The sequence below is a fragment of the Marmota monax genome, unplaced genomic scaffold (genome assembly GCF_021218885.2).
Source record: "Marmota monax isolate L192 unplaced genomic scaffold, Marmota_monax_Labrador192_F-V1.1 WCK01_AAM20220418_F8-fsc00015, whole genome shotgun sequence".
Lineage (NCBI taxonomy): Eukaryota > Metazoa > Chordata > Mammalia > Rodentia > Sciuridae > Marmota > Marmota monax.
This window is the reverse complement of record NW_026692194.1, coordinates 4291410-4317160: the sequence shown is the minus strand read 5'-3', so window position 1 is coordinate 4317160 and position 25751 is coordinate 4291410. Positions and strand designations below refer to the sequence as shown.

The window sequence follows — 25751 nt, the reverse complement described above, 5'->3', positions numbered from 1 at the left end:
GGAGCCAATAACTTGTAAAATAAGGAAAAAGATACTGTGTTTAAGAATAGAAAAATAACACTTGATAGTAATTTAAATTTTACCACCCACATGCACTTGTGAAAGTGAATTTGCTATGGAACTTGACCTTTTTAGAACCTATAACTTTTTCCATGAATAAACACTAATTGTTATTGAATTAAAACATTTCAGGTTTTTTCTGTTTTGTGAGATTTGTTTTTTTCTGTGCTTGAGCTTTCTTGCCAATTTCTGCCCCTTTGTAAATAGTTATCTTATACTTTAAAGTTACCTGCATTATCCCTACATTCTTTTTTACTGTAGGTCGGACACTCTAGAATATTTAACTTTTTGGTTATTTGGATTTCCCCCCCACTAAAAGAATCACACTCCAGAGGTGGTTGCTGTTAGATTGTCATATCTGAGCAGGAACTAGGAATTTCATTTGTAGGAGCTTCTATACATTATGCTGAAGGTAGTAACCTCTTGCTCATGTGTAGCCTCACCACATTAGCCAGTTCTTTGAGGTTTGAGAGGAGTTAGAGCTAACATTTATGTTTTATTTTTTCTACCTTATCACCTTTATTATTGATAATTTTCTTAATCCCAAAGTTTGTTTAGTGCATATAAATGTATCTTCTCTCCATCTTTGGCATTCATTTTGAAACATATTCTAATATCAAATTTTAATTATATGTGAATTTTTCCTCATGGTACATTTCACATGCATAGGTCAATAATCTTTGAATTGCATTTGGAGGAATAGTACCTGAAATCATTATTTTGGTGGTGGGGGATGCTGGGGATTGAACTCAAGGGCACTTGACCACTGAGCCACATCCCCAGCCCTATTTTATATTTTATTTAGAGACAAGGTCTCACTGAGTTGCTTAGTGCCTTGCTTTTTGCTGAACCTGGCTTTGAACTCGTGATCCTCCTGCCTCAGCCTCCCCAGCTGCAGAAATTGCAAGTGTGCACCGCCACGCCCAGCTGTAATCATCATTTAATTCACTGTTTCTCAAACTTTAATGTATATCAGAATCATTTGAGAGACTTGTTAAAACATAGATTGTTGGGTACCACCTCCTGTTTCTTTCTTAAGAGTTTTAAAGTATGGGACTTGAGATTTTACACATCTGACAATTTCCCATGTGACACACAAACTGCTGATTTTGGAGACTACAGTTTGAGGACCATTTAAGTGATGGGTTTAAAATAGAAGCCTTGGGTGACACTGGTAATTGTTTGGCATATGTATATTCTTGCATCAGAGCACTTTAGAGAGCCTATATAATATATAGGGTATTGAGTTAGACCTTGAAATTATTTTCATTTTTCTAGCCACTAGAGTAAGACCTTTCATGTATACTGTTATAAAGAATTGAATCTGTGAGTTGCTTTCATTAGCTTAGTCCCTGTTTTACAGGGAGTGAGGTTTTTCTGAAAGCATGTTTTTAGAAATTTACAGATTCTAGCATTACCGACTTGTCAACTTTGATTTTTTTTTTCCCCCTCAGTTAAGGATGGCTTTTGTCTGGAATTTAACTTTTAATTGATAATAGTCAGGAACTTATCAAATATTATTTCTAAATATGTAAAGCTTCACTCTTTTTAGGTCAGTAGCCCCCAGTTTTTATACTCATCCAGAATGTCTTTCTTCAGAATCCATTGGAACATGTAAGATGGTTTACCCTCTGAAATGGCAGTGTCTCTACCATGCCAGTCTAAGAAACTAAATACTAACTCAAGTGCCTTAGTGGAGGAGGTGAAGCTCAGTGGTAGAATGTTTGCTTAGCATACACAATGTCCACAGTTCTAACACCAACACCACATACACAAAATAAAACCAAATACCTCATAGGAGTCCAAGATCAAACACTAAGTTGACACTAAAGGATGTAGACATCACAAAATAGAATCAGCTGTCACTTCTCCAAGCATACAAAAGTGGCCCTTTCCTACAACTTCATTCTTAATCATCATAAAGGGTTGGATTGCCAGGTGTGGTGGTGCACACCTGTAATTCCAGTGGCTAGGGAAGCTGAGGCAGGAGGATCACAAGTTCAAATCCAGTCTCAGCAACTTATCAAGGCCCTTAGCAACTCAGCAAGACCCTGTCTCTAATAAAAGTATTTTAAAAAGGGCTCAGGATGTAGCTCAGTGGTTAAGCACCTATAGGTTCAATCCCCAGTACCCTCCGAAAAAAAAGACGTGTTAGATTCTTCCCACACCCTCATCCCAAGTTGCATGTATGCTTTTGTGTGACAGTAATAAATATGCTCTTTAAAATGTCTGATTTAGGGGCTGGGGATGTGGCTCAAGCGGTAGCGCGCTCGCCTGGCATGCATGCGGCCCGGGTTCGATCCTCAGCACCACATACAAACAAAGATGTTGTGTCCGCCGAGAACTAAAAAATAAATATTAAAAAAAAAAAAAAATGTCTGATTTAAAATATAAGATCTGGGGCTGGGGTTGTGGCTCAGTGGCAGAGTGCTTGCTTAGCATGTGTGAGGCACTGGGTTCGATTCTCAGCACTACATAAAAATAAAAAAATAAAATAAATGTCCATCAACAACTAAAAAAATTAAAAAAAAAATAAAATATAAGATCTGGCTTCAAAAACACTTGATTATAAAGTTATGATTATAAAATAGTTTCTATTATAATGCTACAAGATTTTCTGAAATCAAAATATCTTTAGTAATTTCCAAGTAAGCTTCATTTGTTTTCAGCTTATTTCAGTGCACAATTTTATGCCAATTTTTTTTCTTCAAAAAAGGAGGATGTGACCATTATTATGTGAAGCTTTTTCTTAAAAAAAAAAAAAAGAAGAAGAAGAAGAGGGCTGGGGATGTGGCTCAAGCGGTAGGGCACTCGCCTGGCATGCGTGTGGCCCGGGTTCGATCCTCAGCACCACATACAAAGATGTTGTGTCCGCCGAAAACTAAAAAATAAATATTAAAAAAAAAAAAAAAAAAAAAAGAAGAAGAAGAAGAAGAGTACTGATATTACTAAACTGTCTTTGGTGCAAGATTAGGATGCACAGCATACTCATGAATATATTTTAAAATTGAATGTCTAAATCAATACACATAATGGTGGGATTCACTATTATATATTCATACATGCACATGATATAATGATATAATTTGATCAATATCATTCCCTGGTATTTCTCCTTATCCCCCCCCCGTCCCTTTCCTTTATTGATCGCCTTTCAGTTTTCATGAGATTCCTGCCCAACACACACACACACACACCTATACACCTTTTCCTCTTTAGCTTCTACATATGAGAGAAGACATACAATCCTTGACTTTGAGTTTGGCTTATTGTGCTTAACCTAATGTTCTCAAGTTCTATCCATTTTCCTACAATGACAATTTAATTCTTCTTTATGGTTGAATAAAACCCCATTGTGTATATATACCATATTTTATTTTATCCATTCATCCACTGACAAGACACCTAAGCTGGTTTCATAGTTTGGCTATTGTGAATTGGATGTACACCATTTCATCATAACAGTTTAGCAAACATTTTTCTGGTCTGGAAAAAAAAAAGATTAATATATATTGATTTATGTATTATAGTTGAAATATTACACTTGAGAAATTTACTACAGTGTTGCAAAGTATAAACTACAAATTGTAATCTTCTGTATTGAAAGATTCTGGCTTCTATCATTGGTTTCATTTTAATGCCATCCTTGATGCCACTCTTATGTTTACCATTAGTACTGCAACTCTTGAAACAAACCACACGAGTGAGCTTTGGAAATATACAGACTGTGGTGCACTGAGAATTCTAGGCTCCCAGCTCACAGTGCACGAGGAGACAAATGTGCATTCATATGAATAAATTGCTGTTCTGTTTATCTTTTAAACAGGAAGTCAAATTAATTATATCATGTGGTAATTATACAGTGAAAGGTTATAAACCAATTTTTGGACTGAAAAAACAGGGTGGTGATGATAATTCGGTGAAATACAAGTTTATGGGTTGATTTTTCCCCCACCCACCCATTAATGTCTAATATACCTTTTTCAGGGCATGTTAGAGCCCACCAAGGAACCATTGAAACCCCTCTCTGCCGCAGAAAAAATTGCTTCCATTGGTCAGACAACCACCTTGACACCAGAGATGAACACATGTACATCTGATCAATTCCAGGTAAAAATATCCATATTTATACAGATGTGTTTTGCATATATTGACATATGTCCACATGTACTTTTTCCTTACTATATTACTTTGTTTTGATGATGGACATGGTATTGATTGTTAATTAACATTCCTTGAAATACAATGAGCAAATTATCTCTACTTTTCAAAAACAGAAAGGCATAATATGAAAACAGGGTAATTGTGGATAAGTTTTTAAACCAGCACATGCCTTAGTCTCTTGACTTATAAAATGAAGAGTTTGAAGAAGGGATCTCAAAAGTATATTGCAGTTTGAATATTATATGATCATAATTACCAACTCAAATCTGGTAAGTGCCAAAATAATAAAAAAATGGGAAACAATGCATTTATACCAACTCTTCAGTTCTATGGTATGTTTTTCCTGAAATCCTTTAAAAATTTAGAAAGCAACAAAAGCTGTCTTACCTTTCTTACGCTTTACTTCTTTGGCACATTTAAGCACAAGCTTTATTTCAGTTCAGTATGCTTATATTAAAGTCTGCCCTCTCACTTTGTAGCTGGAGAAAATAGGCCTTTTTGGCTTGCTTACTCTTCCCACATCAAATTAGAAACTGACTCAGTGCTGGTTAAACATTGTTTTGTTAGTGAACACTAACATTTCTAAACCATGTTCTTGCCATGTGTGTCATTTCTTAAGCTTAAATACCATCTTCAATAGTATCTAACACAAAAATGTACTTTTGGATGGCTTTGCCCAAAATGTGTATTCCATTGAACACAAATCCCCAGCAATGGTCTACTAAAATAAGGTTCCAGGGTAAAATAATTGGGAAATAATTCTTATACCTCCAAATCCACCCTTGAAAACTAGCAACACACACAGTAAAGATTCTGAGGAGTCATGTAGTAAATAATCCTATTTAATTCTAACTCATTTCTCAAATTTACCTGGCCCCAAGACCCTTTTGCAGGGGCAGGGGAGAAAAGCACTCCTGTAGAATCAGTATTTTTAAGAACATTAGAAAATGATGCATAGGTCCACATCTCATTTGTGTTTCAAGAAACATCTAATGTTACTGCTGCATACCGCGGTGGTTATTCTTGGGCATGGTTTAAACATCAATTTGAAGCCATTGAATTACTGGCACAAAATTAGTGGGCAAGGTAATCTGATGTGTACAGTGCTTGGCTTTACTGATGGTTGGGCAAGCAGACAAGGTGGCTTCAGCAAAATATCTCAGTAGGTAGAATCTTAGTTAACTTTCTTTTCATTGCCTTGATATTGCCTTCTGGCTATCAACTGCTATCACAACCTTGCCTATCTGTGAATATTCCAAAATTACCTCTCCCATAGTACATTTCCACTTCTACTCTGTCAACATTCTTGTTTCTATAGAATTAGGAAAGTAACTACTTGGGACATTTACTGAAAATAAAGCTTTCTTACTGAAACATTTATTGCTAAGTTTTGCTTGCCTTCTTCCTCTCTTCAGCCAACCACTTCCACATGTTCAGCCCCATAAGCTATTGCATATTTTATTGGAGTTAGCTGTTGCCTGTCATTTTTGCCCCTTGTTGATTTGATCTTACACATTCATTTTATGCATACCTCACAGCTTGTCATCTTTTATATAGTTTAATTTTGACTTGATTAAAAGCATATTCCACATGATATAATAGAGAACATGTGTTAATTTAGAATTCTGTAAGATGTCTGACCTCCACCACTGAATTGTATGACCCTTGCTTGGCTCCATCTCTGATTCAGGTTAAAATAGTTAACATCTGAAGTGCATTGTAAAGATGCTCCTTATATAAAATGATATTTCCACTAGTCTTTGGCATGCCATATAATTTAGTTTTTATTTTTGGTCATGCAGTAATACTGTTAATATCTTCCCAGTAGTCATATTTTCCAAATGAAATAGCTCTGTCCCATAGTACTAGAAGCTTACTAAAATGTGTCAAGAAAAATCTCTTCAGTACCTAATTTTTTCTTTCCCACCCCTCCAACCAGCAATGTTGTATAATTCCCATTGTGACAGTGCTTTTGGATCTTCTCGTTCTGTCCCAGTTTGGTACCCATTGAGTTTGGTTGTGTTGGACTTTTTTATTTTCAGGCTGGCTTAGATTTCTTGTAACCATTGTATCTCTTCTTAAGGAATTAAAATGCTTATTAATAATTGTTAATGGTATTTTTCTGAGATACTTTTACCTGAAAAGACAGCTCATGTGTAATACCTTTTGTTTTTATTCACTGTCTTTTTTTTCTTTTTTTGGTGGGGGGAGTGCAAGGGATTGAACCCAGGGGTGCTTAACACTGAGCTACCCTCCCAGCCCTTGTTCACATTTTATTGAGGCAGGGTCTCACTGAGTTGCTAAGGCTGGCTTTGAACTCACGATCCTCCTGCCTCATCCTCCCCAAGCTACTGTGATTACAGGCAAATACCACCACACCCGGCTCTACCCACTGAATTTAAAGGTCACGTTATTCGTGGTGCCATTACTGCTTGCCCCCTCAATAAATACTTAAACCACACGTTATTCACCGCAATAGAGCAATATTTCTGAGAAGCAGTAATAAAATTAGTCCCCACTAGCAACTTCTCATGGGCTGCTTGATGTGACTTTTTTAGTTGTGAATCAGAATTTTAAAACTAGAAGAAAAAAATACTTAATACCATAATCCATTTTTTCAGAAAGAAAATATTTGGAAAAACTGAGTGACTTGCCCCAAATCATACATTAGTGGTACCACTAGGACTAAAATCCAAATCTGTTTCCATTCTGCATATTTGTTCTTTTTGTTATGATCTTGTTTTCGAAGTGCTTTTGTCTCTGCGGTAATCATTTATATCACATTATTTCAAGTTGTTTTAAAATGCTTCATCCCAGTGCTTTCTCTTTGAGTTTCCTTACCTGTAAATGTCAGTAGCCAATTTTTGCTTACCTATTGTTTTTCATCTTCATTCCTGCTAAATGTTGATTTATGTTCATATCCATTCTTATAATTTTGGTTGTGTCCTCAAAATGCCATATACCTGTATGGAAAGGTAATATTCCGACAAACCACTGAGATATTTCTTAGTACCCACCTCCTTGACATTATTTAAATAGAACATATTACAGAGTTTCCTTCATTCATCCAGAAATTTTGTTATTGCACAAATCTAGTTTTGTCCACCCATTCATTGAATATAAGTAAAAGGTCTTATTGATCCAAAAGTGGAATAAGTTGAATCTGCTGGACTGCTTAGTTTTGTTTTCTGGGATGAGCTCAAAAAAGGTCTTTTCTAAATGTTTATTAATCTTGCCAGATAGATTTTAAACTAAACTTTTACCAGCATTTTAAAAACTTATTTGAAATAATTATAAATTCATAGAATGTTGCAAAGATAACACAGAGAAATCCCCTATTCCCCAAGATACATCTTACATAATTAAGGTAAGAATAAAAACCAGGAATATGATATTGGTATAATATGTGTATGTAGTTCTGTATTACATGTAGAATTAGGTAACTACCACTGTAATAAACATACAAAACTCTTTCATTACCACAAAGAACTCCCTTAATAGTCACATTCCACTCTCCCCAACTGTCTTTTATCCATAGAACCTCTAATATCAATGTTTTACTTGGTTTTTATTCTCTTCCTCAATGTCCAAGCTGGACCAAATTTTTGGAAATTAAACACTTTTTAATTTTGCCTATCAGTAGTATCCCAGTTATATCAACACAATTATAATATCATGGGATTAGACTTTCCAAAATTTCAAATTTCCAGAATTTAGGCTTCTGTCCACAGTGTCGTTACCTACCCAGGAATATTTTTTTTAAAGGAAAAGATGACATGTTGATATTAAAATTCTAAAAAAACCACAAAAACACAGGTTATTCCTAAAAGTCGCCCACAGCATTCCAAAACTAGAAAAACCAAAAATTTTTTTTCCTTTTAAGAATATTCTTAAAATGAAATGAATACTCATTTTTAAAATGTTTTTAAACTACCTTCCATTTTATATAAACATTTGCTTATTTTACCTTTATATTTGGCAGTTATGAAATTTTGAAACCTAGAATAGTCAAATAAGCTCTGAAAATTCTTTTTAGTGCTTTATTTTAAAAATTAAATTCTGTTATCAGATAAGTAATTGATAAGTCAGAGAAGTTTTTTTTTTTAAATGTAAGTCCCATCTATTGGCTCATAATTTCTTTTTTGGAAAATCATAAACTTAAGAGACCTTGGACTTTGAACCTTCTCATTTACAGGGAGATCACTAAATTAACTGAATTATACAAAGGTCATACAACTAGTTACTTACTGGTTACTTAATGTTGAACAACCCAAATCTCATTTTCAGTATGGTACTTTCTCTAATATGCTATATTTTATCTGTTAAGAAAGTTTAAATGACCAGTCATTTAAAATAAATTTAATCACTTCTTAGTGAAAAAAGTCCATGAGTTTTTAAAATATTTTCTTATTGATCAAGCTAATAGTTTGACAGAATCAATTCATAAATTTGTTTGAAAATGTAAAGATAATCCCATTTCTGAGGTGAAGTTGTTTTTTTTTTTTTTCAATGTCAGTAAGCTGTACTGTTTATAAATTTTGCAATTTCAGTTTGTGTTATATTTGTAGGTAACCTTCTGAAATTGTAAATTATCCCAATTTTTGTCTTTAGGTACTTTGTTGCCTAGTAGTCTTATTGTAATAGTTTTTTATTTTGCTTTGTTTATTAAGGATTCTGTACGTTGCTACAACCTGTACTGATTAATTTTGATTTTTTGGTTTTCAACTCTAGGAGTCTCTACCACCCGTCCAGTTTGACTGGAGTAGCAGTGGCCTTACTAACCCTTTAGATGGTACGTCTCTCCGTAGAGCCTCTAGCACCAGAGCTAGAGTTAAGAAAGCTACAAAGTTCAGACAAACTTCTCTCTGCTGATTTCCCTTTTTGTTTGAACATAACTTATCTTTGGAAATTCAGGCTTTCTTTCTAAATAGTAATTGCTCAAGAAACCAGCTGTTACTATTATTAATAGTATTTATGGTAGTAGCAAGGTACAATTTTAGCTTCTTTATCTTAGGTCAAAAATAAGCTTATTTTTTACAGATATCTAGATAGCTTAAATGATATTTTAGCTAGGACTGATTTATTTCAAATTTTTTTCTGTAGTTTTAATTTACAGAATTTTCTTGAATGCAAAGTCTTAACGGCTAGAGGCTGCTTCAAAGCACAATTATTTAACCAAAAACAATGTGCGGATCCATATTTATTGACTCAAAGTAGTTTTCAGATTTAATATTTTATAGAGCACTTATATGCAAATGTAAAATGAATGATTTTCATGATCCTTTTCTAAAATTTATCTCCAAATGCTAGTAGGTAGTTCCAGAAAAATGTTGGTTTTGCTTATAGCTTTAAAAGAAAAATCTGAAAATGGAGTAACTTATTCTAGTAATGTGGGGTCTTTAAAATAACACACAATACTAGTTTCTAGTGTTCACACCACAGGTTTTCAGTGGACCCTGAGATATAATTGTTCCTACTCCTTGTGCTGCTTAAGTTTGAGCCTTTGTCCAGAATATCTGTCATTATCATCTCAATGGCAGTTGTCATTGCCATTGTCTAAAACACCATCAGTTTTGCCTTATAGCTAGGTCCTAGGATATCTGGAAAGCATCCAATTGAATAACAGTGCTGAAGGAAAGCCTGGATGCACCTTTTGCTGTTGTCTGGTGTCTTTAGTCAAATCATCATGCTTTTTATTAACAACTTCTTTAAAAATGTATACTATTTCTGATTACTGTTTCAGAGTTAAAGGGGAACAGTACAGCTTGAGGTTGCACATCAGGGTAGGGCAGTTATGACATTCCTTATGATTTTATTTTAAACTAAGTTAATGTATGGTGCGTGTCCTGAAACTGACAACTTTGTCATTTTTTTAAAACACCATTAATTAGAAACCAGTATTACTAACGTGAAAGATTGATTTGGGCATGTATAGTGAGTGATTTAATGTTGGGTTGAGATTAAAGTATTGTTTCCCTTTAACGGGTATGCTTTCCCCTCGATCTTTCTGGTATGGCTTCCAGTTTTGATTGAAAGAACTGAACTCCTAACTAAAACCTTACTAAGTGTTACGTTCTTTACATTGTACATGAGAAAATGTACATTGAATTAAATTGTTACTTTAGAAATGTCCTTAGTAATGAAAAACTAATACTGTACACGTTGTTTTAATGTTGATTTTTTAAAATGTGTAATGACTACTAATTATAACCTGCATGTTCAAGTGTGTGTCTTACCCCTTTTTACACATAACCCCTCCTCCCTTGGCTTACCTTCTGTGTGGCTGCCTACCAACACGGTCACTGAATTTCAAGCTAGTGGAGGTTCCACTCTTCTGAACCTTGATTTCTTTGGGCCCGTGGATGACAGTAGCTCTAGCAGCAGCACCACAATCCCAGGTCAGCAGAGTGTTAAAACCACAATTCTAGTTAATTTACTAAAAGCATGACCACAACACTTGACTTTCCTATAAACAAGGAAACAAGTAGACTGCATTCTCCATAATGTCTTTTTAATACTTTTCTTTCATCTATCTGTTGTTATTTTCTGTTATCTGACTACAAGTGACTTGTATGAGATATTTTTAGGAAAAACTTTTTTAGAGTGTAATAGAGGTAGTTTCTAGCAATAATATAGTCCTAATGTCCTTAGAGAGTTAAAGGCAAGATTTTTTCCCCCCATAAGTAGATAATGTGAGGTTTTTATATGCTTATTTTTTAAAGCATATTCTATAAAGCCACTTGAAAAAATAGACTTGAGATATAAGAATATTTTTAGTACACATAGAAACTTTACATTGTAGTACCTCTGATAACATAACTTTGAAATTCTAGCATTTTAGTTTACTAGTGCTGCTAAATATATATTTAGGTTCCAGAATGCTGGAGTTAGCACACAGTCCTACATAGAACTATTATTGTTTTTATGTAGCTCTTAAATCAAAAGTATACTGTTAGTTTTCCATGGAGAAAGAAAAAATGTTAACAAATTTAATAGTAGAAAAAATTGCTATGAGATACTAAAAGTAAGAAATTAAAACTTACTGGAGTGCCTGTTAATATTTAGCCCTGCAAAAGTTCAGTTCATTGACCAAAGAACTAATGTAGTTTGTCATTTATAACTGAATAAAGGATTAAAATTTTAATGGCATTTTTATGTTTATATTTGTTTAGTATGATTTTAGTGAATCCCTGTCATTCCTAATTGTGATCTGGTACTCATGCCACATTGATCAACAGGCAGCCACTGGGGTGCTATATAGATGCCAATACTTAAAATGCATAGTGAGGATCCCTTTCTGTGACCACTAGTGAACAATTTCACAGCCAGCCTGGTTCCTGAGATTTTGCTGGTTTTGTTTTGTTCCATCAGATAACCCACCCAACCTACTTCCAACAGTTTAGGAACATGATGGGATATGGAGGTTATGACAGTCAACTAAAGGTGAACCTGGAACCAGGATCCCCTTTTTTAAAAATCTGATAGGGTAATCTGATCCTGTTACTGGGAAGTTCCGAGGCCCTCTGGTACAGAATGACAGGATTCCTCAAATCTAAGTTCCTGGATATCATTTTTGTTGTTAATTTTGCAAGCATACCAAAAAAACCAATCTGTGTCTGGTTTTTACTTAAAACTGATATTTTACTGTTTACTTAAATTAATTCTAAATATATCTGATCTATGGAATGACCTGGATAAGCTAAAGTTGCCTAATATTTTATAATACTTAATGGAGGGGGGAGCAACCAAAAACTTGTATATCACTTTCCTTATTACTATGTTCCCAAGAAGTAATCATCAGGGTCCCATGTTAAATTTGTTCTCAAGTTTGTTTTGTCACCAAGTATTACAGTTTAAATGAGGTCACTTTGCTTTTGGATGCCTAAAATCCTGATTTAGTTTTAATTTTTGCTTACATTTCAAACTCATTTAAAAAAATTCATAGAAGCACAAATAAACTGGCCATATAAAGAAGTATAGAAATGGCCTAATAATCAGCCTCAGTGTTCACAGCTGCAAGAAGAGTAAGCCGTTTCAGAAGCTTAGTGCTATAGTAGAAGTGAAATCAACGTGGTCAAATGCAATCGTCATTACTTTGGAAGCTTTTAAATATTTCTGTTCACTATTTTCATTAATATGCTCTAGCTGCTGTATAAATTGGTTATAATAAATTTGCTTTGGCTTCTTTTTATTGCTATTGGGTTTTGTTAAAACTTACATCAAGCTACAGGTACCAACACTTTAGTATTCCACGTCACCATTTGCTTGCACTTTTTCTGACTTGTTTCTGGGAAAGTCATTTTGTCTTAGCTTGCAATTAATTATTTTGTGTGTGATTCTTAGGAGGTTGGCGTAGAATTTGGTTGGCTAGCTTTATGTAAATAAACTATGCCTCATTAAGGTTGTGTTTAAAAAAACTTGCATTAAAAAAATTACTCTCCAATTACTAGTGTACAATAGGAAGTTGTCTTGTTTCTTTTAAAAAACATTGGTGGTTGTGGATTTGGGGGGGGGGGGTTTTGGGGGGGTTATTTGGGGAAAAGGTGTTTGGGGCTGGAAAAAGGGATGATTTGTCATTTTTTTAAATTTTCATCTGCCACTTTATTATTTGACAGCCAAGTATCCAGTATTTTATAAAACCAACTAAATTTTAGTGGCACTTTTCTGTTGCCAGTCAGAATGCACTTTTTTATTCTGTATTATACTTAGATATCAGCTTAAATTTTGTGGTTGATTGAAATGTAACCTTTACCAGCAGAGGAGGGAAGTGCACTGTGTTCATCTTGTCCCTTTACAGATAATTTCCAGGTTTTACATTGTAACTGCAATCCATATACTTACTACAAAAAATAAATGTCCTTTTTAGACATACTTTGAAATGTACCTTAATGAAATATTAAGAACTTGGGAGAGTCAACCTACATTTTCTATAGCCTTCCTCCCTTGTTGGATTTGGTAACTGTGGAAGCTGCTTTTGCTTAATTTCTGTAAACATCTGAGATCTGTTTAAATTTGGTGGTCATCTACAGAATCAGTTAATAGAAGCCAATTCCTGATTCTTTTTCCTTAACCTTGAAATATCCTGAAAGGAGGGAACTTACAAATATATGCATTATAATTTTGTCTGATCTTGGAGGCCTGTTTAAAGAAATAAGTAAAAATTAGACACAATAGTATGTACCTGTAGCCCAGCTACTCACAAGACTGAGATAGGAGGATCACTTTAGCCCAGCAGTTCAAGGCAGCCTAAATTAAAAAATAAAGAAGGAAAAATGAAAATTTAAGCTATAAAACATTTCTTTTTACTATCTGTTTTTCTGTTATACCCTGAAACTCCTGAAGTTTCTGTTCATGTAATTTGCTGATAATAGGGAGAAAGTTTACCTTGGGTATAAAATAGTTAACTTTTCAGTAGTAATTATTTAATAATATAAATCTATTACATAGGAAATATAAAAAAAAATCATAAATTGTTAATTTTAGTGAATGTAGATGGGGGAAGGTTTTAGGTAGATTTTTACAGTAAATCTAAACCTCTTTAATTCATATTCCTTTTGACTTACTATAGATTTTTGAACTATTGGCTACCAGACAAAAATGAGAATACAGAAATACAATAAACCCTGGAGAACTTTTTCATTTTAAAAAGTTTTGTTTTTATTTGCTTTTTCTGAAAATATTTTATTCTTCCCACCTTTTAACCTAAAGAAAGAATAGTGTGGTATACATTTAGTAATTTGATGCTTTGAATAATAATAGTTCTTGTCCTTACATATATATATGTATGTGTATATATATATATATGTATGTATGTGTGTGTGTGTATATATATATATATATATATATATATATATATATATATATATATGTATGTATATATATGTATGTATATATGTATATATACATTTTTTTTTTTAAATCAGGGATTGAACCCAGGGGTGCTTAACCACTGAGTGACATCTCCAACCTTTTTTTATTTTTCATTTTAAGACAGGGTCTTGCTATGTTGTTAAGGCTGGCTTTGAACTTGGTGATCTTCCTGCCTCAGCCTCCCAAGCACTGGGATCATTGTCATGCACCACCATGCCCAGCAGATAGTCTGAACTAACCAAATCAATTATCATGTTTGAAAGTTTATATTAACTTCAAAATCTTTTGCTGTGGAAGAAAATAATGAAAAAAAAAAACTAACTTGTTAGGAGGTTGAGAGAAAAGAGGGTTTTAAAATTAAGTTAATAAGCCAATTTGAAAATTGGGACTGACGCATTATATAATAAATCATTTGCTTTCTGTTTATAAAACAGAGACTTTTGCTGATGCAATGGTGCACATCTATAATCCCAGCTGAAGCAGGAGAATTGCACATTTAAGGCTAGTTTCTGAAACTTAATGAGACCCTCTCTTATAAAGGGCTGACGATGGCTCAGTGTTAGAGCATCCCTGGGTTCAAACCCCAGTACAAAGTAACAGGAGTGGGGGTTGTATTTTACAAATTCTCCAAAAAGTAAAATTTCTAATTTAAAAAATAAGCACAGGATTACAGTGTTTTAAAGCTATATTGTGCTTGTAAAAGGCTCAGATGTTTACAGAATACTACTCTTGCATCTTGGATTGTGACTAATTAAGTAACCTCTGCAGCTTGCCATCACTGACTGTCATTTTATACTATAAGGTGTGGATCCAGAGTTGTATGAATTAACAACTTCTAAGCTGGAAATCTCCACCTCAAGCCTCAAAGTGACTGATGCATTTGCAAGACTCATGTCCACAGTAGAGAAGACAAGCACATCTACCAGGTAAAAAGTTAGGGTTAATTAAACCCTCATTTTGAATTCTGAGTTAAAACAGTCCAAAGGGAAAAGCACGTAAGTTGGCAGTCTTTCAATATATTGTCTTAAAATTCACTTTATAAAAGCCAATAGATGTCTGAATCCAGAACATAGTATCAAATTATGCTTAATTATTAACTTTATTAGAGAAGAGTTATTTCATAAGAAAGGACTAACAGATATGATTTTATTTCTCTCCCCCACCCCACTTTGTAGAGAATCTTTCTCACTGAAGCCATTGTAGAAACATTTATAATTCATAATTACTGGGAACACCATCTTAGGATCACCTAGACTGATCTTTTTTCTTCCAGGCTAAGACAGAGAATAGCCACTTGTATTTTCCAAAAGCTTGCTGATCTGCATCTATGATTTGGGACATGAAACCTTCCTTTACCAAGCTTCTTTGGACCCTCTTTAAGGGCATAGCCTTTAGAAAAGCTATATCCCAGAGTTGGAACCAAAACCAAGAATTATCACTTGGGCCTTATGTTGAGAATTTAGAAAACCCTTAGTTTTATATAATTAAATGTTGGAATAATGCATTGCTTTGACATATTAACCACAAGAACAAACCAGTTCCTAATAGAAATGTAATTATGAGCCAGGAAATCACTAGCCTAAGAGCAATACTGGTTGGTTGGCAGGCCAGCTCTGCTTCCCAAATCCATAATTTATCTGCATTTTAAAAAGGAATAGTTACCTGCTATTTGCCCACTTTGAGAGACGTTTTAGTGCCATCGTGTTAAATTCAGAGTTACCCGTTAAAGTCAGTTCTTTTATAGAAAATTGATTATTTCCCTTTTTGATGTATGAAATGCTGTCTTAAAATGCAAGCTTGAATGACCATTGCCTTTTAAACTTTATTGTGTGTTTATATCCATTCATTCAACAGGTATTACTACATATAATTTTAAAAACTGTTGTTATTTTATGAGTACCCTTAACTTTTCCCTAGAACAGGTTTGTAACATAAGTCCTTTTTTTTAAATATTTTTAGTTGTAGATGGACACAATACCTTTATTTTGTTTAGTTTTTTTAATGTGGTGCTGGGGATGGAATCCAGTGCCTCATGCATACTAGGCAAGACTTCTACCACTGAGCCACAATCACGCCCATATAGGTTCTATTTTTAAAGTCCACAGAGTCTCTCTATTGTTCTTATTGCCCCTTGTCATTGTAGTATGCCCCCTGGCACTGCCAAAGCCGCCTTTTAAATGAAAATACTTGTAAATTGCAGTTCCTGTGGACTTTAGGCTTCTTTTTTTCTCTTTCTAAACAAACCATTTCTTCAAGTTGAAACTTGTCACACAGATTTCTGATCGATTTTGTTTTCTGTGTAATATAAAAGGAAATGTACATTTGACTTTAAAAACAACAGAAGCCTACTGCCTTTGTTGTCTGGCCTTTTCCCTGCTATTTCTGGGACAACCCTACTGTTTGCTCACATTTTTCCCCCTGCAGTCTCACTAACTAAACTGCAATAGTTTTGGAAATCCCGATGTTGAAAATTCATTTTTTGTACCATTAGGAGGAGCTCTAAACCACTTTGCTGGCTTGCTCTCCTAATTTTTAAAACTTATCCTGCAAACTACACTAGGGAACATTTCTGACACCTATCGTTTTTAAGAAGTTATTCTCCTTTTATGTAAGGGTATTCTGAACTAGAAGAAAGCACTAAAACTACAGTGTACATCCTGGAGGTAGTAGTACAGCTGGATTGCATTACTTTCTAGTTCTTGTCCAGCTTTGTATTTAAAACAAAATAACAAGTAGCCAACTTTGTATTTTGTTTCAAGGAATGTATATTGTTTAAAAATAAATAAGTACATGCCATTTGCACCTGAGAAATGCAAATATCAATTCTTAGTATTAGAATTTAAGGTCTTATACTATAACATATCTCCATGAGTGATTTTTAATTGTGCAAAAAACAGGCAGGTGGCATATATAATTTCAGAAATTTTAATTTTCAATATTTTGGTTGTTTTTAGGTTTCATTTCATTTTTCTTTTTGTTTTGAATAAAATATAGAAAGTAAAGCTCACCAAAATTGTCTCACATATTGACAAAACAGAAGATAGAGTGAATAAGCTTTGTGAGGACCTGTCAGATAAGAAAGGGTTAAACAAACAGTGCTTAAACCAGACATAGCATGCCCATAATCCCAGCTACTTGGGAAACTGAGGCAGGAGGAAAGAAAGTTCAAGGCCAACTTAGGTAACTTAGCAAGACCCTGTCTCAAAAAAGGAGGAGGACTGGAGATATAGCTCCGTGGTAGAGTGCCCCTGGGTTCAGTATCCAATACCACAAAAGAGAGAGGAGAGAAGGAAAGAAACAGTGATTGAGGTAAAGGAAATTTGACATGGAACAAATAGCATCCTACTCTTCTCCAAGTATCTTTTTTTTAAAATTATTTTTAGATGTTGATGGACCTTTATTTTATTCATTTATTTATATATGGTGCTGAGAATCAAACCCAGTGCCTCACACATGCTAGGCAAACACTGTACCACTGAGCCACAACCCCCGCCCTCTAAGTATCTTTGAATAACTAAACACACACATGTTCCTCTCTTTTCAGTACATAGGTTGTGAATGTAACTTCTCACTAAGAATGCAAGTTCTTAGCTTTAAAATAGTTGCATCTTCTTTTCCTTCCTAAAATAGATAAAATCATTTAACTTACATCAATGGGTGACCAGCTGGTTAGTCTTATTGATGTTTCTACAAACCAAAGGACTAGTTATAAAAGGGATACTTTTTGTCTTTTTATTGATGTAATTCATATACCACAAAATCTACCTTTAAGATATATAATTCAGTAGGATTTCATATATTCACAATGTTGTACAACTATCTAATTCTAGAACATTTTTATCATATCCTCTCCCCCCAAAATGCCCTGTACCCATTAGCAGACACTTCCTATACCTTTCTCCCTCTATTCCTTAGCAATCTCTACTCTGCTTTCTATCTGTGGATTTGCCTACTCTGTTTCCTATAAATTGAATCCTATAACATGGCCTTATATGTCTGGCTTCTTTGCAGTTTTAAATTCATCCATGTTGTGGCTTATGTCAATATTTAATTCCTTTTTATGACTACATGGCTGTATAATATTCTCTGGTATGGAAAAACATATTTTGTTTATTAATAGGTTATTTTGCTATTTTTAGTATATGTGCTGCCAGAGTGAGCATCATTTTCACTTGTTGAATGTTAGGAGTAATGCTGCTATGAACATTTGTATACAAGGACGAATGTTTTAGATTCTCTTGCAAGTGGATTTGCTCCCTCGTATGGTAATTTTATAATTAATCCTTTGAGGAACTGCCAAAGTTTTCCAAAGTTGATGGCACTGTTTTATATTCTCAACAATAGTATATGAGCATTTCAATTTCTTCATTCTCACCAGTACTTGTTATTTTGGATATAGCTACCCCAGACAGTGTGAAGTGGTATCCCATTGTTGTTTTATTTATGGTACTGGGGATTTAATCCAGGAACACTGTATCACTGAGCCACATCCCCAGCCATCCTTTTCATTTTTTAAATTTTGAGACAGGGTCTCACGAAGTTGCTAAAGCAAGTTCAAGGCCACCTAGCCTCCTGCCTCATTCTTAGAAGCTAGGTGGAATTTCAGACTTGAGCCACTTAGTCCTCCATTATCATTTCATTTGAATTTCCTAAGAAATATTTGCCTATTTTTTATAATTTTTAACAGTTCTTTGTTGCAAGTGCTAGACTTTTATCAAATATATACATTGCAAACAGTGTCTCCCATTCTGTAGGTTGTCTTCACTTTTTTATAGTATCCTCTGAAGCACAGATGTTTCTAAATTGTGATGAAATTGAATTTTTATGTATAATATTTCTTTTATTTATGCTTTAGGTCTAAGAAACCATTGCCTAATTCAAGGTCAGGAAGATTTACATCTAGGTTTTTTTGGAGTTTTATAATTCCATCTCTTAAGTCCTTGATCAACTGAATTAATTTCTCTCTATGGCATGAGGTGGGGGGACCACAGTTTTTTTTGTTTTGTTTTGTTTTTGCATATGGCTATTCTCTTGTCCTAACACATTTATTTTGAAAAGACTACTCTTTCCCCCATTGAAAGATCTTGGCATGCTTGTTTAAAAAAAATTTTTTTTTATTGTTATAGGTGTTTATTTCTGGAATCTTAATTGTATTCTATTGACAAAAAGGGCAGATCTTAGTTAGAAAAGACATAGGTTATGGCATGTAACTTTTGTTTTTCAAGTCTCCCTCAAGCATTTCTTTTTTCTTATATTCTAAGAAGACTAGCTCATATAAGTGTACAGTGATTAAAACAAATGCTCAAACTATAAATTATGTGAGCTTTTTAAAATTTTAAAATACAACTTCATATTGCCTCTGAAATAAAACAATTGATACAAACCTGAAAAGTAATCTTTACTAAAACTTTGTTAAAAAATTTCTGTGCTCTCCTTTCCCACACCCCAGCTGCACTCCACAAATGGAGAAGTTCAATTGGGTGCAATTTGTTATGTTTTAAATAGCCTTTTTTAATACAGAAGCAGTAAGGGATATTCTAGGAAGTTATTCTTTCAAGTCTTTTCATGCAAATATGCATGCATGTCTTTTTTAAACCAAAAATTATATTTTGTGTAGTGATATGGGGGTCAAACTCAGGGCTTTATGCATGCTAGGTAAGAGTGAGCTATATTCCCAGCTCCCAAAATGAGATTTTATAATCCATCCTGAATGGAATCATGGAATCAATCTTTATAATCAGTGATATATATTTGCCAATTTCAGTGAGTTTTTATTTCACGAAATACCCAGACTGTATTCATATTTTTCCAAAAATATCCTGCTTTATACAAACCAATATTCAGTTCAGGATAATTATATCTAGACATTATGTCTCTTATGTCCCTTATAACCTAGCATATCTCCCCTTTTGTTTTTTTGTTAATATTAGCTTGTTAAAAAGACTAGTCCAGTGGACCTACAGAATGTTCTAAGCTTTGGAGTTGTCCATTTGCTTCCTTAAAGTAGTATTTATTAAATTTTCTATTCTCCCAATTTCCTATGAATTGGAAATTACATCTAAAGGGCAGACATGATGTATGGAGTACATTATAGGTGTTATGTCACAAAAGATACCTGACATTTGGCTGACTGCATTGTTAATGATGATAATGTTCATTGGTGAAAGGTTGATCTTTTCCATTCTAGATTGTTTTTCACATTGAGACTGGAAATGTGAACGTTGGAATGATGCAAATATCCACTTCTTCAAAAATCCTTTGAATAGTTATGCCACCATTTAAGTGCAATGGAAAAATGTATATTTTAATCAGAAACAATGTTAGATTGCTATTCTGTTCTTCTAAAAAACCCTAGAAATTAGTTCAGTGGTTATTCTACTGATATGCCTCAAGCTATTGAACTAAAAGTCTGTTATTAGGGGCTGGGGTTGTGGATCAACCGTAGGGAGCTCGCCTAGCAGGTTCGAGGCCCTGGGTTCGATCCTCAGCACCACATAAAGATAAACAAAATAAAGGTTGTGTCCAACTACAACTAAAAAGTAAATATTCTTTTAAAAAGTCTGTTAGATTTTTCATTCATTCTATAAAATCTTATTTCAGCCTTTTCAGAATTAGTAACAACAGAAAAGTCTAGGTATTAAGTGAAGTCCTGCATCTAATCTTTTTTTAAATTTCACCACTAACTTCCTGCTCACTGTCCAAATACAAAATATTTAGGTGAAAGGAACAACTTGTGTCATATCTAATAGAGTACTAATTGTCCTTTTCCAGAAAAGAAAATTGGGTTTTCTAGAATCCATTTAAAATCATCTTTGGTCTAAAATTAATAATCTATATGACTATAACTATTCCTTCAATATATTGGACATCCTAGGAAAAAATGCAGTTTGGATTCAATCATGTGCTCGATTTGGGCTACGTACACTAGGACAACCTGACTTCCAGGAGTTCTTCACATCTGTTCTAGGTGCCAAATTGGTCACTTCTCGTGGGAGTTGGAGTGGTATAGTAAAATAGACTTCATCTACAAGACCCATAAGATTAGAAATGGCCTCCCCTGGGTTCCTTCCTGCAGCCAGTCTTCATGCTGCTTGTATCTCAGCTGGCTGAAGGCTCTCTTTCCTGGAATTTCCCACTGGGGATAAAGAAAGCCTGAGATTAAAATGACAAGCCTTGTGCCACACACATTTTATGTGAAGGTAATTTTGGAAGTTTCACAGGGGGCAGTTTGGAATCCAGTCAGGCCAAATGTTTTTAGGGCTTTGTAACTAATATTTCAGTAGAGTAGCATGTTAAAATTATGGCTGGGTAGATGCTTTTAGCTTTAAGCTGTGAGCTGTACACATGTACATGTGAATATCCATAAGCACATGCCTTGCTTTAATAAACATACAAAAACAGGCCATGTGTTTCTGTTCATGAAAGAGTTGGCATCTGGCACAGGAAGCATAGAACGCAGAAGTACAACCTTCAGGATCTAGCAGAAGAAAAGATGGTCGAATACCTGAAAGTTTAGTTAGAGCTCTCGGGGGGTGTAGTGAGGGCTCTATGAGGTGTTACAAGGGCTGCTTACCTAGAAAGGAGATGTTTTAGTCAGTTTTTTCGCTGCTGCAACTGAAACACCCCACCAGAACAATGATAGAGAAGGAAGGATTTATTTAGGGGCTCACGGTTTCAGAAGTCTCAGTCCCTAAGTGGCTGGCTGAATTCCTAGGGGTTCAACGTGAGGCAGGACATCATGGTAGAAGAGTGTGGCAAAGGGAAGCAGCTCACATGATAATCAGGCAACAGAGAGACTTCCACTCACCAGATGCAAACATATTGCCCAAAGCCATGCCCCTGATTCCCACCACCTCCAGCCACACCGTACCACTTCAGTTTACACTCAGTTAATCCCTATCAGGGGATTAAATCGCTGATTGGGTTAAGACTCTTACAATCCAGTCATTTCTCCTCTAAACCTTCTTGCACTGTTTTTCACGTGTGAGCTTTTGGGAGACACCTCATATCCAAACCATAAGAATGGATTTCCTCTCATTTGACCTATTGCAAAGTCCCATTAACATACTTTCTTTCTCATTTGTTGATAGGAAACCGAAAAGAGAAGAGCACTTGAGTGAAGAAGCTATCAAGGTGATTGCCAGCCTTCCTGACTTGACATTCATGCATGCCAAGGTGTTGATGTTCCCAGCCACATTAACACCTTCCACCAGCTCCCAGGATCAAGTAGACTGATAACTGATGTGAACTGGACAGTTTCAAATGCTTTCTCTCCTCCCTTCCCTACCATCAAAAGCATACCTGCTTTAATTAAAGAAAATTCAAGTTCAGCTGATTTGTTGGTAAGCCGCACTAGAAAGGTATACATAGTAATGTATATTTATTTACATACTGAAGTCCTAAATTTATATTAGAAAACATGTAAATAATCGGGGGTGAACATTTTTGAAGATTTATTCTTTTTGTGTTGCTGGGGTGTATACATTTATGTCTTTGTGAAATACACTGGTGGTGTCCTTCTTACAAAACTTTTGAAATAAAAAAATTAAAAACTCAAAGCTCCACTGTCTGAAATCCCCTTCAGTCTTTTCAGATTGCATTGAATGTCCTCTTCATTTTTCATATCATATGTTGAATCACTTTTGCTGTCATAAATAAGCTCCAAAGTCCCTATTTAATTTTTTTATTACTGTGTGATGGGTTTGTTTCAGATCTGGCTTTTGTTATCAATTTTGGGCTCTTTTTTAATCTTTTCAATCTGGCATATTGCTGTTTGACCTTTTGCAAGGTACTTCATCGAAAGCTCTTTTGTTGTAGGGTATAGATCATTGTCAGAACTTGATTGGAGGGGTTTAAAAAGATTGTGTCTGTTTTAAATCAGTTTGATTTGGAGAAGGACCAAATTATATGAATGTCTTACAATGAAATTTACTTGTTACTGATTTTTTTTTTTTTTGGTTCTATCGTACCACTAGTTTTTGAGGATTTTGCACAGTGTAAAATGACATAATCATAGATTGCTATGGTTTAGGCTGTATATACAGTAAAACTATGGGTTTTAAATGTTTGGGGAAATTCCTATGGAAAAAAAAAAAGAGACATGTAGAAGAACCTCTAACAAGGTTAATGTGCATGCCCAAGGTCTTTTGAGATTTCAGTGTGTAAATTTCCTTTTAGCTTACACAAAAATAAAATAATTTAAAAGAAATTTTAGCCTGGTGTCTGTGTAACTTTTATATAAGGAAACATTTAACGTGTTTGAATATGAGATTTTATCCAATATTAATGTATTTCAATCCAAAGAAAATCATTTGGTGGACTTCCGCTTTGTTGAAATAAGAATTAGAATCTGGCTTATAAGAATTGGATCAGTACTTTTAGTAACTTAGCTATTTTTATATATACAACATGGGATTCTGGAAAAAATTCCCATCATTATAACATGTCATCACAATATTTGCAAAATTAAATAAGAATTTATAGGAAATTTTTTTCTTTTCCAAGAAAATGTACAATGAAATTAAGGTGAGCAGATTTTTAGAAGTTAATTTTAGATTATTAGATGTTAAATCAGCAAAAAAGTCACGTGATCTATCATAAGCTACAGGCAGCCAAGAGTAGCCCACCTTACTCACACTGAAAATGTTACAGCAGAACTCTTGCATCTCAATCATTGTCAGAGATTTCCTGGTTACCAGGTTATTGCCTGAAATGATAAGATTCTACTTTCAGCCATTTCCCCTACTTCCTCCTACCAATCCTTTTCATAGAAGGCTTTTCTTCAGAAGTCATATTTCCAATGCCTGAAGAAACTTTCGAATGGAAGAAGATAAAATATTCCTCAGCAGAATTTTACATGTGTCAGTAATTGAAGCTTAAAGAGCTGCTTCTATAGTCTCTGACAACTAAATTGTAATGAACCCACTTACTAGCTGCAATATTGTAAGAAAGTTAATCAACTTCTGAGCCTGAATTATATTAATTCTAAACATGAGAATGATACTACCTACCTCATGGGGTCGATATATTAAATAAAAGACATAAGACACTTATCACATGTATAGACATGGTAGCCACAGCATAACAGCAGCAAACCCTGTGAAGACTCCTAGAGCCTGATAGATTTGAGTAGTCACAGGAGAAGGGATCATTTAAGTGATAATACAGTAACTTACTTTAAAACAATCAGTGACTGACAGAAGTGTTTATAAGATGAATATGCATACTAAATAAATCAGGCTTCCTTTTGTTTGTCATACTGGTCATTGCTGCCTTTGTCACAACAGGTACATCAATACTGGATTGTCTTAGGTTAAAGGCAGTGCTTTAGTACTGAGGCCCAAAACTGTTCTCCCTGTTTGAAATTTTTCCAATAGCACTCAGCAGTTGGCTCTGGAAGGGTCTCAAGCACTTCTGGCATCTCTCAAAGGGAGAGCCTGTCATCTGCCCACTTACTTGGTCATCAGCTACTTCTGGCAGCAGCTACTCCCTGCCTCAAAGTCAACCACAAAGACCCTGCGGAATTGGGGAAGAAAAGAAGCCTAGGAGTAGAAGCCCCAGTAGGCCAAATCACACATTAGTTTAGCAATCAACTTCATGTCCCAGGTGCATTAAAACCAACTCATACAGAGGGTCTCATCCCATTTACTGGCAAATCCAAATAGCCATATATAATTTCCCAGGTTAATCCAAAACAGATTGGGAAGCATAGAAGAAGACTTTCCTAAATTGAGCCACATCACTCCTGATTTATGAGTCATTTCTTACAGAGAAACTGCTTTCTTCTTCATGATTATGATGTTTCTTATTTAGAACTTGTCATGTTTTTGAATCAAGATTAGGCTTGGCTGAAACACAAAGCCAAAATACTGCTTTGCATGTAATAATTCTCATCCTTTTGTCACATTTTAATTTCTCTGAAATTGGAATGTGTCATACAGTTGGAAGGAGTGTCTGTTTAAATGGCAGTGGTTTCTTAGTGATGTATGAAATAATGCTGCCTTGTAATCGATGACAGAGCTGATGAAAATAGTAATGGTGGGCTGAAGTGGTAGAAGTTTCCATCCTGTAAAACACTGGAGGAAATCTGCCTTGGGGACTTCATAGGGTCAGAGACTGGAGCACTTAACATCTTGTGTATCCCGTCCTCAACATATGGTTTCTACCTTGTGGTCCGACATGATTGTTCAGGATCTGGTCATGGAAGAAAGGGTGAAGAAGGGATTCTCTCTCCTGTTAAGGAAACTTTCCCTAAGGGAGACACAGTATTTCCAATCAGAATCTATTGACCAGAACTTAGTAGCCACAAGAACCTAATAAATACCTTTATTCTGGATCTTTTCTCTAGGTTTTGGCTCTCTTAAAGCAGATGGATTCTGGTAGTAAGGAAGAAGAGAACAGATAATATAGACCAAGCAGAAGTCTGGGCTGCACCTTTCACTTTTCAACCCATATAAATAGTATTTCATTGAAAGTGATTTATAGAGAAGTGAATTCCAGGATCATTGCCTCAGAATAGATCTTTTGCCTTCCTGGTGCTTTTTCCAAGGAGGAAAATAATCTATCAAAGGCAGTCCAGGATTTACTGGGACCTTAGAGTAAGGTAAATCATGGGTAGAAGTAGGCAGATAAGGTAGAAGGAGCACTGAATTAGATAG

At 34.7% G+C, this 25751-nt stretch overlaps 1 protein-coding gene across 6 annotated transcripts in view; it reads left to right on the top strand.

Moving 5' to 3' along the window:
* Positions 1 to 23307, top strand: part of Aftph (aftiphilin) — a 63421-nt gene extending 40114 nt beyond the window's left edge. For 4 of the 6 annotated variants that reach the window (XM_046422904.2, XM_046422898.2, XM_046422912.2 and 1 more), the window contains 5 exons: positions 4048 to 4170; positions 8956 to 9016; positions 10539 to 10622; positions 14897 to 15020; positions 22185 to 23307. In XM_046422904.2, coding sequence (XP_046278860.1) covers positions 4048 to 4170; positions 8956 to 9016; positions 10539 to 10622; positions 14897 to 15020; positions 22185 to 22329 — 537 coding nt within the window. In that variant the 3' untranslated portion in view covers positions 22330 to 23307. The remainder of the gene's footprint in view (positions 1 to 4047; positions 4171 to 8955; positions 9017 to 10538; positions 10623 to 14896; positions 15021 to 22184) is intronic. The other 2 variants (XM_046422922.2, XR_006846838.2) reach the window with 2 other exon arrangements.
* Positions 23308 to 25751: the final 2444 nt, after the last annotated feature.